The following is a 24,783-nucleotide window of genomic DNA, read 5'->3' as shown; positions in this document are numbered from 1 at the left end:
ACTCTGTTAGTGTAGCCTATATACTTTAGTGTACAATATAGCATGAAGTTATACTGTATGGGTTCATTTGTTAACAATATTGGATGAAATGAAAAAATTGGGGGGGAAAATTGCGGATATTGACATATTGGAAAACACATACAACATAGACGTTGAATTGTGAAATTAAGTGCATAGTGCATTTAGATAATTTATTTTATGATGATATCCTATCCACACATAGGATCACAGTAGGCATAGGGAATGACTTCCACATTACCGTGGAGGTAGTGAAAGACTCTCAGAAGCAGAGTGAATATAGGTAGCATTGTGTACAGTTGAACAACAGGTAGAGAGAACAGAGTGGCAACTTTCCACATGGCAACAGGCCCTTGCTGTGACGATAGATCCGTAACCTATTGTCATCTCTCCTCCCGTCCCCTTTAGTTCTCACACATTGTCTCTTTTCCATCCACAAATACACACTTAAAGAAAGAGACACTATCACGATGTCAAGCATTATCTCTAATATAGCATGCTGTAGGGAGGTGGAGTCTTCTGTGAAGACAAGTCCAACAATGTTATTAAATTATGATGAAGTTTAATCTTATGTCACTCATGGCACCATAGCACCAAAAAGGCCCTAAAAACAAGGCTCCAGACAATCCCCCAAACAAACTGGTCAGGCTACTGATTGGCCTTTGTATCGCAATCCGCAAACACTAAACATTGCTTCAATTTCTGAATATGAAAAACATCAACTGTTACTTGAAATGCACATCGAAAGCGTTACTTCATCCTACTCTGTATTATAATATTTTCAACCTGAAAATATGAGGCATTAGGCATTATCTAAACCGCTCTCCAAACAAACTCTATACATAGTTCATACTCCTCTGTACCCCGTACACAAGGTGTAACAAGTAAGGAAACTTTGAACAATGGGCCAATTGTCAATAGCATTTTATAAAGACACCCTAGTCCTGCTTCGACATGCTATGGGACCCTGATTCACCACCACATCATGAACATTGGCATCAGCTGTGTTCCCTATTCTGGGCATGTCACATTAACCCATTCTGACCTGAGATCAGATTCATACGAGGTTTCCACTGGACACACACTGGTCTGATTAACCCATTCTGACCTGAGATCAGATTCTAAAAATGTCAGTCGTTCTTCGATTTTTCAAAAATAGCAGACCTACAAGCTCGTATCGCGCCACTCGGTGGCGCGATATGAGCTTGTAGATCTGCTGTTTTTCAATAGGTAAAGCATAACATGATGCTAACACCAAAATGGGTGCCCGGTCAGAATGGGATAAATAGGTGGACATTTGGGGGGTAAAGTAGACGATCAGCGAGCTCACAGCGTGTTGCAACACAAAGCATTGTAATCTCGCAGGGTATTTACAAAAGAGATTTGTTTTACTAGCGTACAGAAAAAAAGAGGGGACCAACTGAACTAAGTATACCAGCTTCATTGTCACATCACAGTTTTAAGATGTAGTAAAAAAAAGTTAAAGAAAGTGGGTGAAAATAGTTTTTTGTGTATTTTTTGTGCCATTTCTCCAAGAAAACAAAGCAAGGGAAGAAGAGAATGCAACGCAATCAGCATATATTCTTCATTTTGTAATCTTTTACAGTTAGTAGCAACTTGTTACAAAACTAACCTCGGATCACTGTCTGTCTGGAGACAGACACCCTTGTTCATAGGTTTACACTCTAAAACACGCCCATCTTATCGGCTTCCTACTTTCTGTCCAATCAGCAGCGAGGATGCACCGCCTCAGATACATGCCAAACTCAGGCCAAGGCTCAACATGGAAGGCACACAAGGTTGTACAATGTACATGTTTTTGAGGTCTATCATTTACCAAACATCATGCATTATCTTTCATGATTATTTGCCATCCCAGAGTGGTGGAGAGGTGGCCGATAGGTGGGTACTATAGAGGCCACTGGTTCTCAACATGGGGACTACCAGAGGTCTTTGAGGGGGTTCCAGTGGGTCCCCACATAAATGATTAATAGTTAGGAAGGAACCAAATGGACCCTTATGGGTCTGTGCACATGAAATGGACCCATTTTGGTTCCACAATTCCTTTCCAGTGTTCCATTTCTCAGAGTTAAATGAACACGTTTTCTTTGTATGTATGTATGTATGTATGTATGTATGTACGTACCGGTATGTATGAAATCAAATCACAAACTTGGAGTCCTTGAAATTAAAAAGTCACTAGTGTGAATAAACTAAAGACAAGGCAAGTACATTTCTTGAAAGACATGCTCAGAGTCAATAGGACTTAAAAGTCTAGAGAAATGCAAAAAGTAAATAATCAATGTTGCGCTTCTCAAATGTACTTCACGAGCGTCATGGCTTAACTTCCGCCTGTTTTACGCGATCGCTACATTTACAGCGCAAACGTGTATATAAACATTCAGATTTCTAGTATAAAGAACGCTGTCCCAGCAAATTTGTGGCACACGTGGCGACTGGTGTGTACTTTATATTTGAAATCTGAATGTTTATGCACACGTTTTCAGTGTAAATGTATAGCGATCGCGTAAAACTGGCTTCAGTTGCGTCATGAGTCGACTGTCATGATTATGACTATGTAGCTCCACCTCCGCGGCTGACTGACGCGACGGACAGATTCCCGGAAACGCTCTCCTCCGCGTCAGTCAGCCGCGGGGGTGGAGCTTCTTTTCCGTCCACCAGAGCCGTCTAAAAAGCCGGAATGACGTCGGGCATCAGCTTCGTCTGTCCGCGGCTGTGCGCTAAGGTGTGCCTGCGCTGTTTCAGGGCTAGGTGCGGTGGAGATGTCACTTTCCTTTTCTTTTCTCACTGAGAGTGAGAGGAAGGGTGTTCACTCCAGCAGAACAAGATTAGACAAGACGCTTTGCAGTTTGCACCCTGGAATAATTTACAGGCTTCCTTCAGATATATAAAATGCATTCGTTTGATTTTAATCTATTCAGTACAGTAGGGATAAAAATACAATAAATACCACTCTTATGTGATGTAGAGTACACTACAGCAGTGGTTCTCAAACCTTTTCCATGTCAAGGACCCCTGAATTAATGTGTAAATAGAAATCATCTAAGCATAAATAGCTTGCTGCTTAGCTGCTAAAGGAAATACAAAATAATAAAATGTAGAAGATATTTTAAAATATTGGCAGCTTCCTTACTCGGATTTCGGGAGGTGTAGTTCCAGACTCTACAGTATATAGCATTCGGAGATTGTGGAATAGTTGTAATGTCTGTCTGCCTACAAGACTATATACCACCATAAGTCATAACTTAGGGTCCATTTGTAGCCTACACTCTCAGAGTTACAGCCACATCAGTGTCCATTTGGTTCCTATTCCTAACTATCCATCATTTATCTGGTGGGTGACCCCCTGGAACCCACTCAAGGCCCCCTGGGGGTCCCCGGACCCCACTTTGAGAACCCCTGTACTACCGTACATGTGCCAGATTAAGCCATGCTCATTTTTAACTGCTGTCTCGGGGCTAAAAAGTTAAGTGTTTCAATTTATTTGTGTTTACATTATTTACACTTCTTGGTTACTTCTTCAATAAATGATCCTGTGCCTCTGAACTGACAAATACATTTCCTATGTTTTTCTAGTGTCTGCCTATCTAGAAACTATTTGCCTTATATAGGATGTCAATGGTGGCCAAACTGTACAGGCCATTTTCAACACTTCCCCTTCAGACAATTCCAGGCAGCCTTTTTTCTGTTATTCAGGATATATTGAAGATACAAAATCAGCTGAGTTTGGGTTTTTTTGCAATTAGTTTGAGGTTGATCCTGTATTTTCCATAGATTTCCTGTACTATTACTGTATATTACCCATTGCCAAAACCCATGGCCGATTTTTGGTCCAATGACAAATATTCAACAACTCCCCCCCCCCCCCCCCAAAAAAAGAAATAGGCCGCGCTTAATTACACGGTACTAAAAAAACTACATATTTGCCAGAAGGATATATCAATCTATATCTATGACGAGACAGCCTGAGAAATGTAATGGTAGATTAGAGACAGAGGAATAGGTGAGTGTAATAGTGAATGATGATGATGCTTAATGAGCCACCGTCAGATAATAAATGTAAGAGGGGGAAGAAAAACAAACATTGTATGGCCGCTGAGCCACCATTTTTCTTTCTGAACAGAAACAGAGATAGTTGCTATAGGACAACACTTCCTGAGTGAACTCGTACATCTGAGGTCGATTAGAACCCGATTATAAACACAAATAAATGCAAGCGTCCGTCCAGAGCCAGTACTTCCTGGAGCCAGCTGAGGTACAACCGCTTTATCTTCACCACTTCCTTCTCGGTCTATCAACTCTATCAAATGGGGGAAGGGGAGGTTGCGCAGCGGTTGCGCATCGCGCCCCCACCAGCCCCGCAGCACTGTTTTTAATGCAATTTATTTGTGCGTATTTTTTGTTGAATTATACTGATGCCAAAGTAGTAAAAGTCAACAGTATGTATGTCCATAAAATAAGCAAGCAGCACGCTATAGCAGACAATACACTAGTTCTTTCTTTCAATCATTTTATTACTATACTATTACATTTTCACAATCTGATGCACAATACACATACGCCTAAGCTTAAACTACGGCATTTAACAGAGAGAGAGAGAGAGAGAGAGAGAGAGACAGACAGACAGAGAGAGAAAGTGTAGGTAGGATAGTATTTCCTTAAAGTGTTGTTTGCTAAATCATGTGTTGGATGTGAATGTGATGTCATCAGTGTCATGCTCGCACATGTGCTCTCAGGAGCAGGGGATCAAATTCTGCATAAACTCGCTGCTACAAACTAGCAACTAATACACACAACAACAACACAAGTACGCATGGGTGATATCACTTAACCACTCTTAAACCCTCTAGAGAAACGGACTTGAGTTAAGTTACAACTGTACTTGGATCTCTTTTTCTCATCTACAGTACACCAAATCTCTTTGCCAAAAAAGAGTTCACAAAGCATCACTTCGTGATGCGACCATAAGAGTGTACGAATGGGGCAGGAATGTATATCTTGAGAATTACAATGAAATGAAAACCACAGCTATTTTGTCATTGATACATCACACACAGCTCCAATTATCCCAACTTGTTCTTATGATGCCAGTGTTTGTGACTCTCCTGGAAATAGAAATGACACGAGGTTTAACGGTGGTCAGTTATTTGTTATGTTCTGCCAGACACATATGTGACTATTAACGTCAGAGGCTGACAGTCATGTCCTCTGCTCTGAATGATTACTAGAGGCACTAATGGATAGGAAGAGAGTGCATCTGTGAGAGATACGGGTCTCTCTCTCTGTGTGTGTGTGTGTGTGTGTGTGTGTGAGAGACATTTCATCATTCACAAAGTTAATGATCACATAGGGGCCAGAAAACATTATCTGGAGATGCACTGGAAGTGAGAGAGTGTGTGTGTGTGTGTGTGTGTGTGTGTGTGTGTGTGTGTGTGTGTGTGTGTGTGTGTGTGTGTGTGTGTGTGTGTGTGTGAGAGAGAGAACATGTCTCCATTGTTTTGTAAGCTTCCTTTGGCTCAGTAATTCACTACATACTCACACATTATTAAAGTACACTGACACTCACTTTCACCCCCCCCACCCCCCCAGGGCTAATCCACCAGCAGAAGCTACTGCATCACGTCTTCCTTGTGCAGACACACAGGCTGTTTATCTGAGCTCACAGACACATGGAGGCAGATCCAGTCTAGTAGCATTCTCCGACTGTCTATTCCCGGTAAATGCTTATCTTGCCGCACGTCAAAAATAGCCAATCTACAAGTCCACATCGCGTCACATCCGCAACGCATTGTGAGCTTGTAAATCGGCCATTTCCAGGCAGCGCACGACACAGTCGCCCTCCAAAGTGTAAATCAGGCTTAAGGAGATGAGCAGTGGCACATTCCAGAGTGGCTATTAGGTTGTACCTTTCTGGTTACATCTATGTCAGTGGTTTCCCAAAGTGTTCCAGGGGGTCCCCAGGCAGCTTAAGTGATAGTTTGGAACCAAATGGACCCTTATGGGTCTGTAACTCTGAGAGTGTACATTTGTACACTTAAATTAACATCGATTTTAGAATATAAATTGAGGGTCCCAGAGATAGAAATGCCATTAAATGGGGGTCCGTCCGTAGACTAATACATGTCAAACTGGAGGGACCTTGAAACTAAACGGGTTGAGAATCACTGCTAGAGCCATAAGAATCTTCTCTCATGGGGGTCTCTGGCATATCTTTTCAAATGGGGCGTCTGTGGGCTACTTAGTGTCAATGTTGGGGTCCTTGACATGAAAATGTTTGAGAACCACTGATCTATGTTGTCTGCCATTACAGTATATTTATTCAGTAAATCACATAAACTCAGCAACAAAGGTTGGCACTGGGGGGACACTGGGGAGGCACTGGGGAGGCACTGGGAAGGCACTGAGGGGACACTGGGGAGGCACTGGGGAGGCACTCAGGGAGGCACTGGGGAGACACTGGGGAGGCACTGGGGGGGACACTAGGAGGCACTGGGGAGACAATGGGGAGGCACTCAGGGGGACACTGGGCAGGCACTCGGGGGACACTGGGGAGGTACTGGGGAGCCACTGGGCAGACACTGGGGAGGCACTGGGCAGACACTGGGCAGACACTGCCCAGTGGGAGGCACTGGGGAGGTACTGGACATTTCATATCACACACACACCATGATTCACTAGCCCCCTTAAAAAGGCAGCTTGGCATGGCGCGATTTATTTCAAGCATGGCGCAGCGCCATGTCAACAACATTGTGCAGGAAACCCTGAGCTTGGGCATGCTGTACATGTGCTAGCAGCTAGAGTGACCAACAGAACCACGTTGGCTGACTTGCGTCAAAACCTGGTTGAGGAATCCCACAGCAAAATGAGGCTAGTTTGTACACTCAGAGTTAAATTAACTTTACAATATGAATTGGGGGTCCGAGAGATAGAAATGCCATTAAATGGGGGTCCTTAGACTAATGCATGTCAAACTGGGGGTCCTTGAAATTAAACGGGTTGAGAATCACTGCTAGAGCATGGGGGCCCTTGGCATCGCATTTCAAATGGGGGACCGCGGGCTAAGTTAGTGTTAATTTGGGGGTCCTTGACATGGAGAGGTTTGGGAACCACTGCCTTAGAATATTCTGCATCGCTCCATTCCACCACGCACAAGTATACAAGCTCTCAGCTTGTCACTTGAAAGTGTGAGAACTAGTGATTTAGATTAAGGCATTTGAATGGCCCCCAGGTCTTACTGGGCTTGAGAAAGGCACAGTCACACTGTGGCAGATAACGTGTGTACTTGTATTTCAGGTTATTTTGACACATTCCCTTCCCTGACTGGTAGTACAAAAGAAATCCGTACAGGTCCATTTGAACACTTGTGTGTTTCTGAGGGGCGCTAGCCGCTCCTATGCCCAGCTTTGTCTGCTTGTGTGCAGAACACGATGATTTGATTGGCTGAGAAAAGTATATCAAAAGGTGAGGGCAGAAAAGTGAAAAGTGATTGGCCGGAATGACGTTTGTGATGATTTGATTTGGCTGAGCAGTGAGCACGGAATGCGATGTATGATAAGAGCCCCCCTCACTTCCACTGTAAATGAACCCGTGTGTCTTCTCTGAGCCGGTGTCAGACTGCCTCACTCAAGAAGAGGTTTTCTACTCATATCGTTGCGTGTTTTACCACCTGTTACATGAGGCCAGACTTCTATAATGTAACACTGTCTGTCTGAGACATTACAGCGATGAAGGGCTGTTGAATCTCTATCACCACCCAACGCGGTGGGCCCACTCATCTTAATGGGCGTAGAGGGGAGAGCTTTGATGGCAGTGAATGGAGTACTAATGAGTTGGCCTTATCAATGGCCAGTCTGTATTCTTTCTGTCCCCCTAATGGCCAGATCGAGGGACACGGATTGGACAGAGCTGTTGATGGTTCATGTCAACATGGCATAAATTATGGCACTGCTGTGTTGTCGGGGTGTTCCCGTTGAGGGCAATAATCTGTCCAATTGGTTCATGATTGTTTCTGGCTGCAGTCCTATATTAAACCCTGTGCATAGACCGACATGACAATGTGTGATTTAGTACAACTTGCTATACAAATGGTAAATGGTGCATTTATATAGTGCCTTTATCCAAGGCGCTTTACATATAGATTGTGGTGTGCATTACATTCACCCATTCACACACACACATTCATACACCGATTGCGGCGGAAGCCATGCAAGGTACCAAGTTACCAACCAGCACATCGGGAGCAATTTTCAGTGTCTTGCCCAAGGACACTTCGACATGTAGACAGGAGGAGCCGGGATTCGAACCGCCGACCCATGGATCATTGGACGACCTGCTCTACCTCTTGAGCATACAAAACACAACAGGTGGGGCCCTACTCTCTTGCGATAAATTACCAAAAGAAAATAAATTCGACAGCAGGCATAAAAACATAACATAAACCCGTTTTATGAAAACCATTCAGGCTTATTGTTGTTCTGTCACGGCCGGGTCACCTGTTGCGTACCGTATAGTACTACTAGCCTATAGGTTACTATTCTGCATTAATTGCATGCCACGCAGAAGCACAAAATAACATGAGACCTGTTGCGGCCAGACATACATTTACATGTCTGTTTTCACAGGTCAGTATATGCCAGAATGAACATTGCACCGCTGACTGACAGCAGCGTACTGGAACTGCCACTGAATTTCGCTTCATCCATGCATGGCATCATTTGTCTTAATGGTCAGCAGCTGTGAACGCAATGGCAAACAAACAGACAGACGGACACATGGCGGACTGACTTACCTGGACGGGGTTAATGTACAGTCAGGTCAGGTCAGGATAGTGTTGGACAGACGGAGAGAGACGAGCTGTATCCGTCAACAAGCTGCTGGGATCAGGAGGGAGGAGACCCGCCGAGCGCAATGTCACCACCACCACCACCACTACGCCTATTTGTTTACTACACACTACTAAAAGAACAACATTCGGATTCGGTCAGTGTCACACGATGGACTTTCAAAACGGCCGATTCGTGCCACTTTCTCTTGTCTGTCGCCACCGGTTGACGTTGTTGATATTTAAATTGTCGTTTACTTTACCCTCCCCTCCTCTTCGTTTTTTGACTCCACACTCTCTCCGCTCACTCCTCCTCTCGAGCGCTTCGTCATGACGGGAACAGCCGAACTTCTCTCTCTCTCTCTCTCTCGTTGGGTGTGGACTAACTGTGGAGTGAAGCATAACCTCCTTTAGAACTGAGCAGAGCTGGAGGAACACTGCCTGCTAGCGGACGATGGAATAGAAAAACATCAATGTCGCGTTCCTGTCGCCTTCATGAGGCGCACTAATACTAGTATCCCCGCATAATTATTATTCTGAATATTTGGAGTACACACACACACACACACACACAGGGTGACCAGATGTCCCTCATTGCCAGGACTTTTCAGGCGTCCCACAAATTGAGACCATGTCCCACATTGTGACTAGCAGTGTTCAAATGCCCTATAGTCCCCTAATAGTTGGCTTTCTCATTGCCTCTTTCCTGCAAAATGTAGCCTACTATTAAGTCTGTTAAAATAACATGAGACATATCCCCTAGGCTACGGTACCAAGTCAGCCACACTACCCATGACCAAAATTTGCATTTAAAACCAAATGTGAGATCAGAGGGGTTTAATAATAAAATTATAGGCATTATTATAGGCCTATGGTCGAATATGACATCAACACATTTGAGTAATAAGTGGCTAACGCCGCCCCGTCCCCCCGGTTCCACACAAATACTTCTGTCCTTCAAATGAACAGTTTGGATTTGATTCTGGTCATCCTAAAAGGGTATCAGCAGCTACAGAACAACAGGTAAGTGCTTGTCTATGAAGTCTATGTAATAGTGGCTCTGCAGTGCAGGGTGACAGGTTTGAACTGCATGGCCAAATAGCTTGAAACAGAACCATGTATTCTCATTTGAAATTCTGGTTGGTTTACATTAGTAGTAGTCAGTAGTCAGGCTGCATTCAGGTGTTAATGGCAATACCAGAATAAATCAGAAGTCCATGAGCCAGAGCTCCAAATCTGGGCTCCTAATCTGAGCATTATATGAAAATATGCCAGAATTTGCATCATTTTCCAAAATCAATATACGGTAAGAGGCAACCTTCTTAAATTTTGTTTACATGTTAGAAGCAAAGGTTTTAAGTAATAAGTTGCCACACACACACACACACACACACACACACACTTGGCTTCTCTTAAAAATAAAAAATAAAACTGATTTAAAGAAAGCAAATATTGTCCATATCTATATGTTGAGTAGGCTAAACATAATTAACATACAAAGGACAAAAACAATGAGATTAATGCAAAGAAACCAGTAAAGAATTCAGATGAAATGGACAAGATCATGAAGAGGACCGGTAGACTAGTGTGTCAAAAGCAAGCGGCGCATTCATCAGACTTTAAAAAAAATACCTGGAGCTCCAACAGCATCACAAGGAGAACAAAGCTAAAACTGTACAAGACGCCATAGTGATGCTACTATTGCTATATATGGATGTGAAACGTGGGAAATGAACAAAGGAGACAGATATGCCTGCGATGAATACTCTGCATTCATTGTCAAGATCATGTCGGTACTTAAAGACCTGCTTGAAAGAGCTGAGATGAAGCCGCTATGGAAGATTAGACACATACGACGGACAGGACCACGACTGCAACATAGCAATGACGATGGTCACCAGCAGGGAAAAGAAGAAAAGGAAGACCAAAGACCACCTGGGAGGCGTACCGTTGAGAAAGAAAGAAAAGATGCAGGATGGATATCCGGGGTCTGAAGTGAGGACTGCAGCAGCTGACTAATTAGGGCCGATTCATACTCTTATTTTAGAGCCGAATAAAAGTCGGTTCGGCTCTGTGGAGCCTACAATGCGACGTCATTTGAGGTTCGGACGGGGTATAGCGTCCTAAAGTCGGCTCTTCGGTGCTACGGAAAATTTCTGACGAGCCGAAATCATTTCGGCACTACAGCGGTAAAATAGGAGTATGAATCGGCCCTCAGCTCCTTTCGGGACCCTCGGTTACCTTTTCTGAATTTTGGACGGCGGTAACGCCGTTCAAAATTCAGAAAAGGTAACAGAGGGTCCCGAAAGGGGCTAGAGCTGACTGTGAAAAGGGGAAGCGCTCCGTCTGTGAAGGCCTTATGTGCCACAAGGCACAAAGTGGATAAGGTTGATTAAACAACAACAGCCCAGAAAACAAAAGGATAGAGTAAAAGTTTTATTTAAATTACCATAAAAGCACAAAATAACTAACACCCATGTGTAATAGACTACAGTCAACTTCAAATCTCCTTGTTTTTTTTGTCCATGTACAGTGATACAGTGAAATATTTCATAAAGTTGAAAATAAGCACGTTATAAAAAATAGATTATCTATGTTGAAACATACATGAACTTACAGTATGCATTCACTATAATAGCTAGGTGGTCTGTACAGTTTCCCAAAAAATGTAAGGAGGAACCCATAACCACACTACAGACAAACAGGACAATACCAATAGTAGACCAATATTCTTCCGGTGGTAATGTAGAGCTGAGAGCACACAGAGTTATTATAGGGCAAAAGGAGAAAACACCGTTATCTTGAGAGCGAAAACACAATTTTGTCAAATAACAATCTTCTTGTCCATCTGCGTATGGGACATAAAGTATGTTTATCAAGAGGATATTCATACATAGGTTAAGAGCCTATAGGATAGTCATACAAAAGGTTTCAAAGTACACAGTGCACTTCATTTGTCACTACGACCAGATGGTAATTTCTTTACTCTCAAACCGCTTCCCTGATTCAGAAACAGCTTTTCCACATCCTGACCCTATTGCTTTTAAGAGAGCAGTATATATATATACAAAGACCAATCGTCCACATATCTGTATCAAACTTAAAGAAAAATATATAGTAAATCATGAAATGACACTAGGACCTCGAGGAGCCATGTTGGACTCGACAGAGTTGTATTTCAAGGCTAGTTCAGACCCAAGATTTGCGACGAGACGGTACCCGTTTATACTTCGTTGTACAACGCGACAGACGAGCTCAGAGCGCGCGGCACGAGCTTGTACTATTGTAGGACTACCATTATCGGCACGTGACAACGTCGCATGATGGAGCATGCATTTAAGCATTTAGAGCGTTGCGGAGAAACATTGCAGCCGTCTGAATGTCCCTTTAGAGCAGATACTGGTTAACTGGGGAATTGGAACACAGCATACTGATGCAGGGCTACGGATATGCTTCTCTGATGCCAAATGACTTTCCAGAATACAGTGTAGGGCAGGGGAGTCGGGGCAGTAGATAGAAGCAGAGGAACCTCCAAATAAATGCCTAATTTCTGCTTCGGTTAAAAAATAAAAAATAAAGTGTAGCACAACATGTCGCTCGACAAAAACGGAATCATTTTTGCAGTTGAAATTGGTGGCGTTTATCCTCGGAAACAACATATCACGCCGACGTTTTTCCCGCCGAAGCGTAAATTAGGCTCAAGTGTCTACTCCTGGGCTTCTTTGCCAGTCATCTTGTAGATCTCAGTGGGTCCGTCGACGTGGGTGATGGTCGTCGTAAGCTGGATGTCCTCTCCACTGTTGGCTCCATTATCTCCTGCACAGACAGACACATACGGTATACTATAAATCATCTACAGCACTGTTTTCTACCAAACACTGGATCGGGACCCATTTGTGGGTTGCGGCAACACTTCTTGTGGGTCCCTCTATTTTTAGTTTCCTACTTTTTGGTTTAATCAGCATTAGTAGGCTATATCAAAATATTTTGCAAAAAAAACATTCCCAAAAAATATTCATATTTGTCATGACAATAATTTTTTCAGTAAATTAATTTCAAATCAAAGAAAAATTTAAGACATTCCATAAATTAGAAAACAAATGTTTAAGTACTAGTGAAAATAGCAGATCTACAAGCTCACAACGCATCGCTTCGTGCCGCGTTGTGAGCTTGTAGATCTGCTATTTTCACTAGTTTTAGTCCCGGGCAAACGTCTAATCTCTCTTTTGGGTCTCCAGCTGAAAGGTTTTGGGAACCACAGCTCTACAGTGTTTACAACAATTTGTCATTAAAACGTATATTTCTTCATTGTAGGTGACCTTCTGATGGTGATAAATAACAGCTCCGCTTGGAACGGAACCGAGACTTGGTGTCCAGATAAAGTAAATCTACTGGGACAGGAGTGAAAAAACAAACAAACGAAGAAACGGGGTTAAGAGGGAGACCGAGAGAAAGAATAGAGGCGGGCGCTCTCTGGCTGGCATATCAAAGAAACCTCCCTCTCTCTCTCCTCCCCTTCCTCTCTCCCTCTCTGAGGTCAGGAGATGGATGCTTTTCATTACTTTTGCTCCCTCACTATAACCCCCCCCCTCCTCCATCTTCACTGATGGAGAAGGAAGCCTGGTGTCCATTAGAAACCTTTCCTCTGGGAACCCACGCATACACACACACACACACACACACACACACACACACACACTGCAGTAACTTCAAATGGGACTGCTGTGGGCAGTGTGACAAAGAAATCTGAGATGTTACGTTGTATCCCAACCATAATGATGCTACCGACATCAGTCCATAACTTGGAATCGAAGAGAATCCACCTGCATCACCAGCAGGGGGCACTGATCCATCATAAATGCTTCCATCCATAATATAGTCCAAAACTATTTGTACAAAGCACTAAAAGCTTTAACCACTTATTGCCCTGGTTCAGAAATGGCAGAAATAGCATCACAATATGACGCAGAGGACATGCTGAGAGGCATGGCGATATAGAGCCCTCTCGTTGGCTCCAACCACTGCCAATCTAACCCATTTAGACCAGACAACAGATTCTTCTAAATCATGACAGTTTTCTGAAAAACCTGTGTTTCTATGTCAGTGGTATGGTAGCTCAACCTTTTTCATGTCAAGGACCCCCAGAATTATCTGTATTTGGCCACAGACCGCCATCTGAAAATATGTTGTTCCAGGGACACCCCCCCCCCAGAAGCAAAAATAGAACATATATTCATTCAAAGATTTGCACCACGTTTTCATGATAAAAAACAAAGAAGCTGATAATTGGGCTGAGGCACACACACCTGGCCCCATTCTGATATCAAGGAGTGTTTGGAGTGTGTGTTCAGACCTGAGAGCGAGCAGGAGCTCTCTACAGAGGACGTCGTTTGTTCCCCAGAGGGGGACAGAGACTTTGTTTTTTTTGTTTTTCCTGAACAGTATTTGATTCAATAACTGCCCTGTTCACTTATAGGGGAATTTAAGAAGAACCTGTGTTTGTGTCCCCGTCATTACACCCACAAAGCGCTCTCACACAACCCAAGCCTGTTACAACCCGACGTGAGCTTGTAAATTGGCTACCTTTTTTGGCAAATCTGTTCACGTTTTTGCCTATATGACATGCCCAAAATGGGACACCAGGTTCAAAGCGGCCAACAATATAACAAGCAAAATAAACAATTAACAAACAGCACTACAAAAAAAGAAGGAAAAAAAAGAAAATCATCACACTTGTGTGAAGTGAGGGGCGCTCTCATCATCATACATCGTCACATTCCGTGCTCAGCCAAACAAATCAAACAAGTTCTGTGGTAAAAAAAAACCCAAAACAAAACAACACACAAAGACACACAAAGCTGGGCATAGGAGGAGCGCCACCCTCAAAAAGATAACAAAATACAAACAGATCATCACGTCAGACAACACACGGAGAGAAGATAAGATACTTAAGTTACCAATGATGCACTGACCACTGGACTGCTCGTCTCCGTAGCGCTTGTGCGAAGGCGCATAGAGGAACATGATGGCGAACACGTAGAGGTTCCACATGCCATAGATGCCGGTGAAGAAGGCACTGTTCACCTGGACGGTGTGGTCCCCCCAGTGCCAGTGGCCCTCATTCACCTGCATATGGACAGAGCACACGACATACTGTACATACTGTATGACGCTGCAACATTTGTCAAGACTAGGTCAGGGGGGTGGGCAACTTTGACGATGGGAGAGGGCCACTATATTTCCCACACTCACTCCAGAGGGGCCGCATTGCATATTACTGTCGTACCAAAAAGAATAGCCTACAATAGATCTACAAGCTCAAAACGCGTCGCACTGCGACCCATTTTGAGCTTGTAGATCGCCTGAATTAATGTTTTGCCGTTTTTGAACTGGAATCCTGAAAATATCAAATGCCTTTCAAATGCCTTCAATTATAGTTATGTTCACTTTATGAACTAAATCCAAATACATTGGACATGAAAAAAATATAACATTTTAATACTATACTCATTAATATGTTGCACTGGTATGGTGCAGTATTAAAAAAAAACTCTCAATACAACAACAATCTAGAACAGAGACAATGGAGGACATAAAGGTTGGTGGACAGAGACAATGGAGAACATAAAGCAGGCTGACCTGACTGATGATGAAGAATATGACCGTCATGGCAGCGCAGGCCAAAGTTACCAGCATTAGGAATTTAAACCTGAAGATCAGACCCTTGGGGGACAAAAGGGATGAGTTAGGTACAAAGTGACAAACAACTATAATGTACAAACACATATTATCCAGAACACAGTTTTTAAGTGGTGCAACCACTTCCTTAAAGATGGAGTGCCACACATTTTCCAGTTTTTCATAAAAAAAAAAAAAAAAAAAAAAGTTTACCGTCCTGCTCCCGTCCACTAAAACGAAGTCCGGTTTGCCGTCTATACCGCTTGCACGATTCCACGTGAATGCAGCATAATTACAGACAGTACAGTCCAAACCCATCCGGAGTATCTCTCAACAGGCACGTGCAGAGAGTGTTAGCGAGGCAGGGGCTGACATCCCACAAGAGGGCACTTTTGGCCCAAAATAGGGAAAATATAGCAGATCTACAAGCTATTCTCGGGGAGCAACCCAGCACTCTTTATCTACTGGAGATGTTGTTTTACAGACGGGTGGCAAAAGGGGGCAGGGGGGCGCTGCTGAAGCCCCCTCTGATGTCTATGTGTGCACGTCCCTGTCTCTCAAACGGACATAACGGACACAAACAAACAAAACAAAACACGGCGCACCTCGTAATGCAGCCGTCGGGCCTTGGACATGGCGGGCAGGGAGGACCTCTTGCCGCTGATGTTCCGGAACACTTGGAACACCATGAAGCACAGGAAGAGGAAGTAGAGACAGGCACAGATCCCCGCCACGATGATGAACGCCATCTGTATAGCGACACGGCTCAAGGATTCCCAACGGGTTTATATCGTGGCGGATTCGTGGACATTATCAAGTTGCGTCGCTCGAATGAAAGAATTTTGATGTTTTTTTTTCAACTTGTCATGCATAAAAGGCACCAGTCAGTCGAGTCTACAGAAACCCACTAATTCTAAAAAAAAAATATATATAACCATGTGGATTGTGTATCATGTTTGTCGAATGATTACATTATATAACATGATATGGACTAGTCATTTTGGTGGTCTGTAAATTATTTGGTTACATTTAGTAGCATACATCAATGCCTATGTTCATGTTGTTGTACTGTATTCATTTAGAGCATTACTGTATTCCTTTAAAGCATTGTTATGCTTTAGCTATGGAAAAATTAGCAGATCTACAAGCTCATAGCGCAGCACCGAGTGCCGCGCTTACAAGCTTGTAGGTCTGCCATTTTTGAAAAATCGTGAAAATGTGGCATAAATCTTTGAATATTGTATGCTTCATTGCTTTCAGAGCGAACGTTTTTAACGCAAATCTTTGCTTATATGTTGTCCCTGGAACGACATCTTTTCAGCTGGGGGTCGGTGGCCAATTACATACTGTAATACTGTATGTTTGTGGGTCCTTGACATGAACATGTTTGAGAACGACTGAGAAACATGGGGTTTTTCAGAAAACCGTCAGGATTCAGAAGATATTTCATGGAATCTGTTCTCAGGTCGAAATGGGTCAAAGGGTTCATGAAATGGAAGCCCTGCACAGAAACTAGCAGACCTAATAAAGCTTTGATGACGCTGGTTATAGACACTGTGACTAAATGTCTTATGTAAGCACTCAAAGAGCTCAGCCTGGATCCCAGAGACAGAGGAAGACGGTAGGGTTAAGAAAAGAGGGATAGGGGGGGGAAAAAATACGAAAAAAGAAAAAACGAGAGAGAGATTTCTGGCACATTTTCTTTTTACAAGAAAGATGCACTGATGAATTTTGCATTATTCAGCCTGGCATGCCGCGCACACGCACACGCACACAGTAGGGTAGGCCAGGAGTATTCACATCTGGCATCACTGAATTATTCCACTTTTCATTAGAAGTGGAATAATTTACATTTGAGGCATTTAGCTGATCAGATAAGAAAATGGGAAAGAAAATAACACGTTGGGATGTGTGACGTTTTGATACCATGTCAAAGAAATACCGTATTCGAACACAAGCAAGGTGCGGAGAAACCCTACAAAAAAGAATCTTAAGGATACAGCCAGCTCAGTTCCCACATCTGAGGCCCAGATACTGTAGAAGGGGTTCGTTAGCTGGACTCCCCTGGTGACAAAAGAATTATAATAATTATTCTGCGTGTTGTCCGAGTTGAGAATTTCACAGTAAAAATAAATACATGTTGTAATAAATAAAGTATGGAGAGATGAAACTATATGTATACATATGTATGCAAATGTACCATATCTCTGCTGTCAGGAGGAAATATCCAAAAAGTCTTTAAATAAATACTTTCTGAAATGTCTATGAGGAAAATGAACGGAGAATAATTTCCTGACTGCGACGCTCTAGTCTATAGCGTAAATAGGTAAAAAAAAAAGGCTCCTGTAGTTTGAGGGTGGCAATGTTTATCGGCAGCGTAATTGAAGGGTTCACAAGTTTTGATACACAGAAGTTGTACTGGTGCAACTGAAACAGACTATGAAAAGATACAAAAAAAAACACACACACTGGCCTACGCTAGTTTACACTGAATTTTATATCTCCATTTTAGTATTCATTCAGTCTATGTGATTCTGCAAATAAGCAGGGCATCATATATTCTTTTGTTGGTAAGATGTGACATTTTTGATGAACTTCACACATCATTATTTTGTGGAGGTTTCAGCTCTGAGTACTTGGTAATCTCTGAGCTGCTGGGAGACTTTGTTAGTGCCAGCACGAAACTCAGGCATAACACTGCACGGAGTAGTTGTCAGCCAAGTGGCCAGTTTACTGCCCTCAAACTAGAGGCATTTTGGGCGGGAACCTCATTTGGTGTTTTAAGCATTATGTTATAGTTTAGCTATTGAAAAATAGATCTACAAGCTCATAGTGCAGCACCGAGTGCCGCGCTATGAGCTTGTAGGTCTGCTATTTTTGAAAGAAATCGTGAAAATGTGGCACAGATTTCGAATATATATTCTTTCAGAGCGAACGTTTTTAACTCAAATCTTTGATTCTGGGTGGAGGGTCCCTGGAACAACATATTTTCAGATGGGGATCGGCGGCCAATTACTTATATATTTTTGGGGGTCCTTGACATGAAAATGTTTGAGAACGACCGACATAGAAACATGGGTTTTTCTGAAAACTTTTTTAGAAGGTATTCGTCCTCAGGTCTAAATGGGTTAAGACAATAGTGAGGTTTAACATTAAATTGCATGTCAATCTAGCCAGTAGTTTCCCTGATGTGTTGTTTTGGGGCCAAAGCTGGATGGATGGGTGGTTAAATGACTGTGCCTCACCTCTCACACATGTCAAAGATGAAGAGGCAGAAGGAGCCGAAGACTATGGGTCCGACCTGCTTCCAGTACACTGAGAAACGGTTCCTTTCCGTCTGATCCTGACAGAAGGAATGACAAACAAGACTCAATATTCATAGAAATGATTCATATTTGAAGAAAACATTTATAATACCGACATCCACACAAAGAACTCAATGTATTATTAAGGCAGGGGTTTCAATTGTATTAAGGCGTGTGTGGGATGTATTCCTTTTCCATTTTATATTCTGATAATAGTGTAGATTTTTGTCTTAAACAAACATTAAATTCCCATCGACAATGCATGGAGAATTTACATCATACCGTATGTGTCTGAGCAAATTGGTTATTTTCGTCCTACACAAATATTAGCTCTGGTCCATAGCTCAAATGCGTCGCATTAAAAATATTCTCTATGAGGCAATTCTCTGGGCAATATTGGTAGAAGGCGCAGTGGAGTAACTAAAAGTATTTTTTTCCCGGCGGAAACAAAATCCCCTTTTGGCCAAAAAGTACAGTTTATACGTGCGGTGGGGGCCTCAGAGTGCGTCCACTAAGGAAAGTAGGCTTTCTAATGACACGACCCGCCTTTGTTTTGGTAGCAAAAACGTTATTTTTATTCACTAAAGAGGAGAGGCTGGTCTGCATTCATGCGAGCGGTTGACAGTAACAAATATTAAATTCCCATTGACGATGAATGGAGAATTTACGTCATATGTGTCCGAGCAAATCGACATGTTACGTCATGATGATGTACAGTACGATGATAAGAGCGCCCCTCACTTCACACAGGCGCGATTTTTGACAGAAATTAGGTCAAATGGCCTCCAAATATGACGTAAACATCAAATGCCATTGACAATGAAGGGAATATTTACGTCACATGAATTCAGTTCAATTCAGTTCACTGAAAGGAGAAATGAGGTCATGTCACATGTGCCTTAAGTCTGACGTCTGTCCCCACACGTCTCAATATTTGCTAACCAATCACATAAATTCAGTTGTTCATGAGTTCATGAGAAGAGCGCCTCTCACTTCACACGGGTGTGATTCTCATAATACGGATAGCTGATGGGATTTATCCCATTCTGGGCAGGAACCCCTTTGTGTTTATAGCATTATGTTATACTTTAGCTATTGACAAATAGCAGATCTACAAGCTCACCAAGTGCCGCGCTATGAGCCTGTAGGTCTGCCATTTGCTTTTAATCGCGAAAATGTGGCGTAAATCTTTGAATGTATATTCTTTCAGAGCGAACGTTTTTTAACTCAAATATTTGCTTCAGGGAGGGTCCCTGGAACAACATATTTTCAGATGGGGGTCCGCGGGAAAATACATATATTTTTCGGGGTCCATGAAATAGTTTGAGAAACACCGACATAGGGGGCATTGTACAGTACCATGAGATGCTCTCCACAGAAGATGATCCAGAAGGAGAGCAGCATGGAGTAGAAGATGCCCTGCCTGATGTCTCCAAACAGAAGCATCCAGGTCCAGTTAAAACCCACAGAGAACCACTCCACCGGGAGGTTGATGAAGGTCATGGAGATGCCCAGAGCAAAGATCACTCTGGAGAAAAACAAAAACAAAAAACAATATATTCTTCAGTTACAACTAAAAGATAGTTTCTGTTGTTAAAGGCGCACTTTAGCCATTTTCAAATCGCATCTTCTTACAATAAATACACGGAGGAATCTCTGTACGTTGTGTCCGTCCGGTCTAGTACAATTGGTCCTCACTAATTGTCCTACACCGAGTGCGGGATTTTCTTCAAAAAAGCGCAAGAGTGCCAGCAGATATGGAAGATTTTATGCCTACCCAAAACCGGTATGCGAGGTATAACGAGATGCATGCTGAAGTCAGAAATGAAGACATTGAAGAACATTGTCCCATTGGTAAAAAACAAGGAGAGCTCCCTAGATTAGGAGTTACAAGCTATTATTTTGGAGCCGCAAACAAGGAGGTGAACGGCAGCGCGCATGCGCGAAACACAAGGAGTACCGTGCCGAAGTAAAGGCCAACTAAAACAAAAGATAGGTATACACGACCAAGGCCTCCTGTGGTTTGATTAGAAAGGACGTCCAAGGCTTAATTAGTGTTAAATGTGGAAGTGTTGCTGTCCCAGATTTGACCACCAGGTGACGCCAGCTTCACTGTTCTACCGCGGTTCTGGGTGGCTCAACGACGTAGACAAACAGAAAACGGACATCTCCATAATGTGGGGCGTGAGTGAGGGCCACGTAGCGGGACTGAAACTCTAGTTGTGAAAACATGTCAGAATCAATAGTGGTTATCAGCACTGCAGCATCAGCAAGTTTGTGTCAGCTATTCAACACAGCAAAATAGATGACTCAACAAGCTGCAAAAAGCTGAGTTAACAAATCAAATAATTAATACACAGTTATTCATAAACAAAGTGTGGTAAAATATTGGCAGACCTCCGCATTACATGCATGGCCCGTTCAGACGAAAAATGTCCCGTCGACTACCTCTTTTCACTGACAAAAACTAAATGGAAACTAAATTAAAACGAAGCTATTATGACTAAAACTAAGCTAAATGTAGTGACAATTTCGTCAACAGATAGAATCTAGACTAAAATGTTAGGAAGGGACTAGTGGACAAGAGATCCAGTATTTTAATTTTTTACACTTGGTTGCATGCTGAAAATAGCCGATCTAAAAGCTAACACGTCGCGAGCTTGTAGATCGGCTATTTTCAACAAGTGTAAAATGAGCCATTACGACGGCATCAAGGCCCGCCAAAATACATTTTAGGTTAACTGCAGATTTAGTCGACTAAAATCTTACGACATTTAGTCGACTAAAACTAGACTACCGCTAAAACATTCCAGGTGACTAAAATGTGACTAAAACTAAATGAAAGCCATTCAACAGACCATGACTAAAACCAAAATCAAAATGTGCTGTCAAAAACAACACTGTCTCGCAGGCTTGTGATATGGCTAACTAAATCTGTGTCTAATGGAAGTGGACCACTTAGGCCCTAAAGGACATTGCCTATAATGTATTAATTAGATTATCTAGTAAAGACAAATAGCGCAGTTTGTTCCCAATAACCTGTCTAACTAACCTCATTACTTACAGCCGACACACTCCAACCTCTATAGAGCGTCGCAGTCCCTCCCCCTTTCAGAACGAGTATTTATTTAAAGACGGTTACGCCGCGGACAAAGCCAACTCCGATCGTGACAAATCATGACAATGAACACAATGTTTTGGGCCGATCAAATAATTTATAAGAAGCAAAACAAAACAAAGAGTGTTGTCTCCTGCCTTTATTTTCTTCTTTCTAATGATTTGATCGGCCCAAAATATTGTGTTCATTGTCATGATTTGTCACGATCCGAGTTGGCTTTGTCCGCGGCGTAACAGTCTTTAAATAAATACTTTAAGAAAAGCCTATGGGAAAAATGCATTGGGATTCATTTCCTGGGCCACTCATCGTTCTGAAAGGGGGTGGGACTGTGACGCTCTATAGAGAGTCTAGACAACAAATCAACCTACGTGGAGACAGACAGAACAGAACAGGGCCTCTCTCTCTCTCTCTCTCTCTCTCTCTCTCTCTCTCTCTCTCTCCTCAAGGTCTGTGGCAGGTCTCGGCATGCCAGGACTAGATGAAAGGCTAATCATAAAATACAGTGGGTAACAGTGTGCGTGTGGAGGGGGGTCGGACGGTGTTGTCAAGCAACAAGAAATAAAAGACGTACAGGAGGTGCTTTTTTTTCCTTTTTTTTTTTTTAGGTTTCGCAAGTTTGTAGTGCAAACAAGAGGTAAAGCATACAGGAAGCGTAGCAGGTTCTAAGTAGACAGACATACAGATTGCGTTCTAAGAGAATAGTTCTGGCATGTTGCACTGAGCGCACGGAGTGAGACAACATTGAGTTGGTATGCAGGGAATGTTCCCGAGCACAGACAACACACAGGAGAACTTAGGCCTGTATATCTGTGCGTGCGTGCGCATGCATGTGTGCATGCGTGCGTGCTCTTGTACTACTACCTTATTGTGAGGACTTAAAGATAGAAAAATAAGAAATACTCCACTCGAGAATTTTGAATGTTTTACATGCAGTTGCTAACGAGCAACAAAATTAAACCACAGACGTTGTCGGGGACATTACACATTCGTGGTGATGATGTTCAAGATGAGACCATGGTGTAATTTCAGTGGTTCCCAAACTGTGGTGTGTGCACCCCTTGTGGTGCGCGGGCGCCTTCTAGGGCGTGAGCGACATGAAAAGCGTACAGGCTTTAGTTTTATCATGCTATTGTTCCGACTGTCTGGTGCACGGCCCAAAAAGGTTTGGGAACCGCCGGTGTAACTAAATCAGTCCACCGGCTTGCTTTATAGCAGGAATGATGTCGCCGTGGTCCATTTCCAAAGGGGAGCAAACGGCGACAGAGGCTGTGAAAAGCATTCCGTATCCAACTCTCATCTGTTTTTTAGCAGTTCTCTCCCCCATCCCGATGGCTCTATAGACTACTAGGACACTAGTAAAAGGTGGCCAATGCTTTTTACAGCATGAAAGAATCATCTGGCCGTCTACAAATAGGTTACGAATGGCACATCCCTGAAAGCATGCTGATCATCTGGGAATGCGAGCTGCGAGAGCCGCACGGGGCAGAGTGAGGGTGTGTGTGGTGTGTGTGTGTGTGTAGTCACAGAGTGGTTGTGTGTGTCCGCTGTGGTGCTGTGTGTGTATACGATAGGATGCGTCAGTTGAGTGCTAGCTAGCAGATACAGTAGTGTAATGCATTTCATGCTACGGCAGGCCTTCCCGTGGCGCTGAACGCAGCCTCATACTGATCCGTCCTTCGCAGCACAGTAGGGGGCTAGACAAACAGCAGGGTCTACTGTATGTGAGGTTCACGTTCCACAGCACAGCATTCCATGACACACACTGCTTCAGCCAGCCCACACCAAGCCAGCTTTGCTCCCAACAAGCAGTTGTTCCCCCGGACTGGGGAATTATATGACAATGTCTGGGAAGTTCAGGATTTAAGACTCGATGTCTGGGACATGTTTTGTGCATGCGCAACGTCATTCACTTCCTCGTTTACGGGCCGACAAAACTAGTCTATTATCTCTGAATCTACGTCGCTGGTCCATGGTTTGGATCAGAACGGCAATGTCCTGTCCTCATTTCGGACTTAACCAAGCATCACATTTGGAATATAAACGCTTCTAAAGAGAGATGAGACTCGACGGCAACGAGGTAGTAATGGAAGATTATACCTCCCGGTTTTGGGCACGTTTTCTTCCGTTTTTTTCCCCACAGTTTTTTCCTTTTTTTTGCCGATGGTTTCCCAGATTGGGTTTCAACCAAACCAAAAATAACGTGTGGTTTGGTGGTTAACCGTAAGTAGCATGAAAAGAATACCTGTAGTGTAGGAGGGTAATCTTGGGAAACCTTTCAATCCTGTCCCGGTTTGTGATTAATCATTGTAAAGATGAGAGGGCACTTACTTCTCCAGTAATACCGGAGGTCTGGTCATGAGGGTGATACGTCTCCAGTACCAGATCATGATGATGAGGATGCTGGGGGTGAGGAAGGTCTTCATGGCAAACCACACCTTGGTGAAGCCTCCATTCTGGTGGATGCCCTGGAAGTATGAGAGACGGCCAATTTCATCCAAATGTTCACTTCAAACAGTCGGCACTTTGAATAGTTGATGGTTTTTAATTCAACTCATCTAAATCACAGCAGATCGAGAAATAACATTCAGACAAAATCACTATAAAAGAATATTTCATGTTCAAATACGGGACTTTTTTTTTGCAGAGAGTGGGAGTCCTACATGGCATAGGCAGCTCCCGGCAGGATCCGCCGGGAGAAACTAGGCACAGCTGCTGGACATGAGACTAATTCATTCGAGCGACAGAGAGAGAGAGAGAGAGGAGTGTGCGTGCGTACGTGTGTACCAATTTAACAAAGGTGCAGACAATCAGAAATCAGCAGA

General features: G+C 43.2%; 2 protein-coding genes across 6 annotated transcripts in view; both read right to left on the bottom strand.

The window, feature by feature from the left end:
* LOC308325157 (guanine nucleotide-binding protein G(I)/G(S)/G(O) subunit gamma-12-like) overlaps positions 1–9,165 on the bottom strand; it is a 47,307-nt gene extending 38,142 nt beyond the window's left edge. For all 3 annotated transcript variants that reach the window (XM_080777573.1, XM_080777574.1, XM_080777572.1), the window contains exon 1: positions 8,828–9,165. The gene's annotated coding sequence lies outside the window, so the exon portion shown is untranslated. The remainder of the gene's footprint in view (positions 1–8,827) is intronic.
* A 2,117-nt stretch (positions 9,166–11,282) lies between these two features.
* Positions 11,283–24,783, bottom strand: part of wls (Wnt ligand secretion mediator) — a 36,166-nt gene continuing 22,665 nt past the window's right edge. For 2 of the 3 annotated variants that reach the window (XM_080778708.1, XM_080778710.1), the window contains exons 5-12: positions 24,290–24,426; positions 20,203–20,371; positions 18,784–18,881; positions 17,539–17,602; positions 16,144–16,287; positions 15,500–15,583; positions 14,818–14,986; positions 11,283–12,676 (exon numbers count right to left, since the gene is read on the bottom strand). In XM_080778708.1, the coding sequence (XP_080634834.1) occupies positions 12,567–12,676; positions 14,818–14,986; positions 15,500–15,583; positions 16,144–16,287; positions 17,539–17,602; positions 18,784–18,881; positions 20,203–20,371; positions 24,290–24,426 (975 nt within the window). In that variant the 3' untranslated portion in view covers positions 11,283–12,566. The remainder of the gene's footprint in view (positions 12,677–14,817; positions 14,987–15,499; positions 15,584–16,143; positions 16,288–17,538; positions 17,603–18,783; positions 18,882–20,202; positions 20,372–24,289; positions 24,427–24,783) is intronic. The other variant, XM_080778709.1, reaches the window with a different exon arrangement.

Source organism: Protomyctophum bolini, assembly GCF_963924005.1.
Source record: "Protomyctophum bolini genome assembly, chromosome: 12".
Taxonomy (NCBI): Eukaryota; Metazoa; Chordata; class Actinopteri; order Myctophiformes; family Myctophidae; genus Protomyctophum; species Protomyctophum bolini.
Note: the sequence above shows the minus strand (reverse complement) of the source record. Positions and strands in the feature narration are given on the sequence as shown.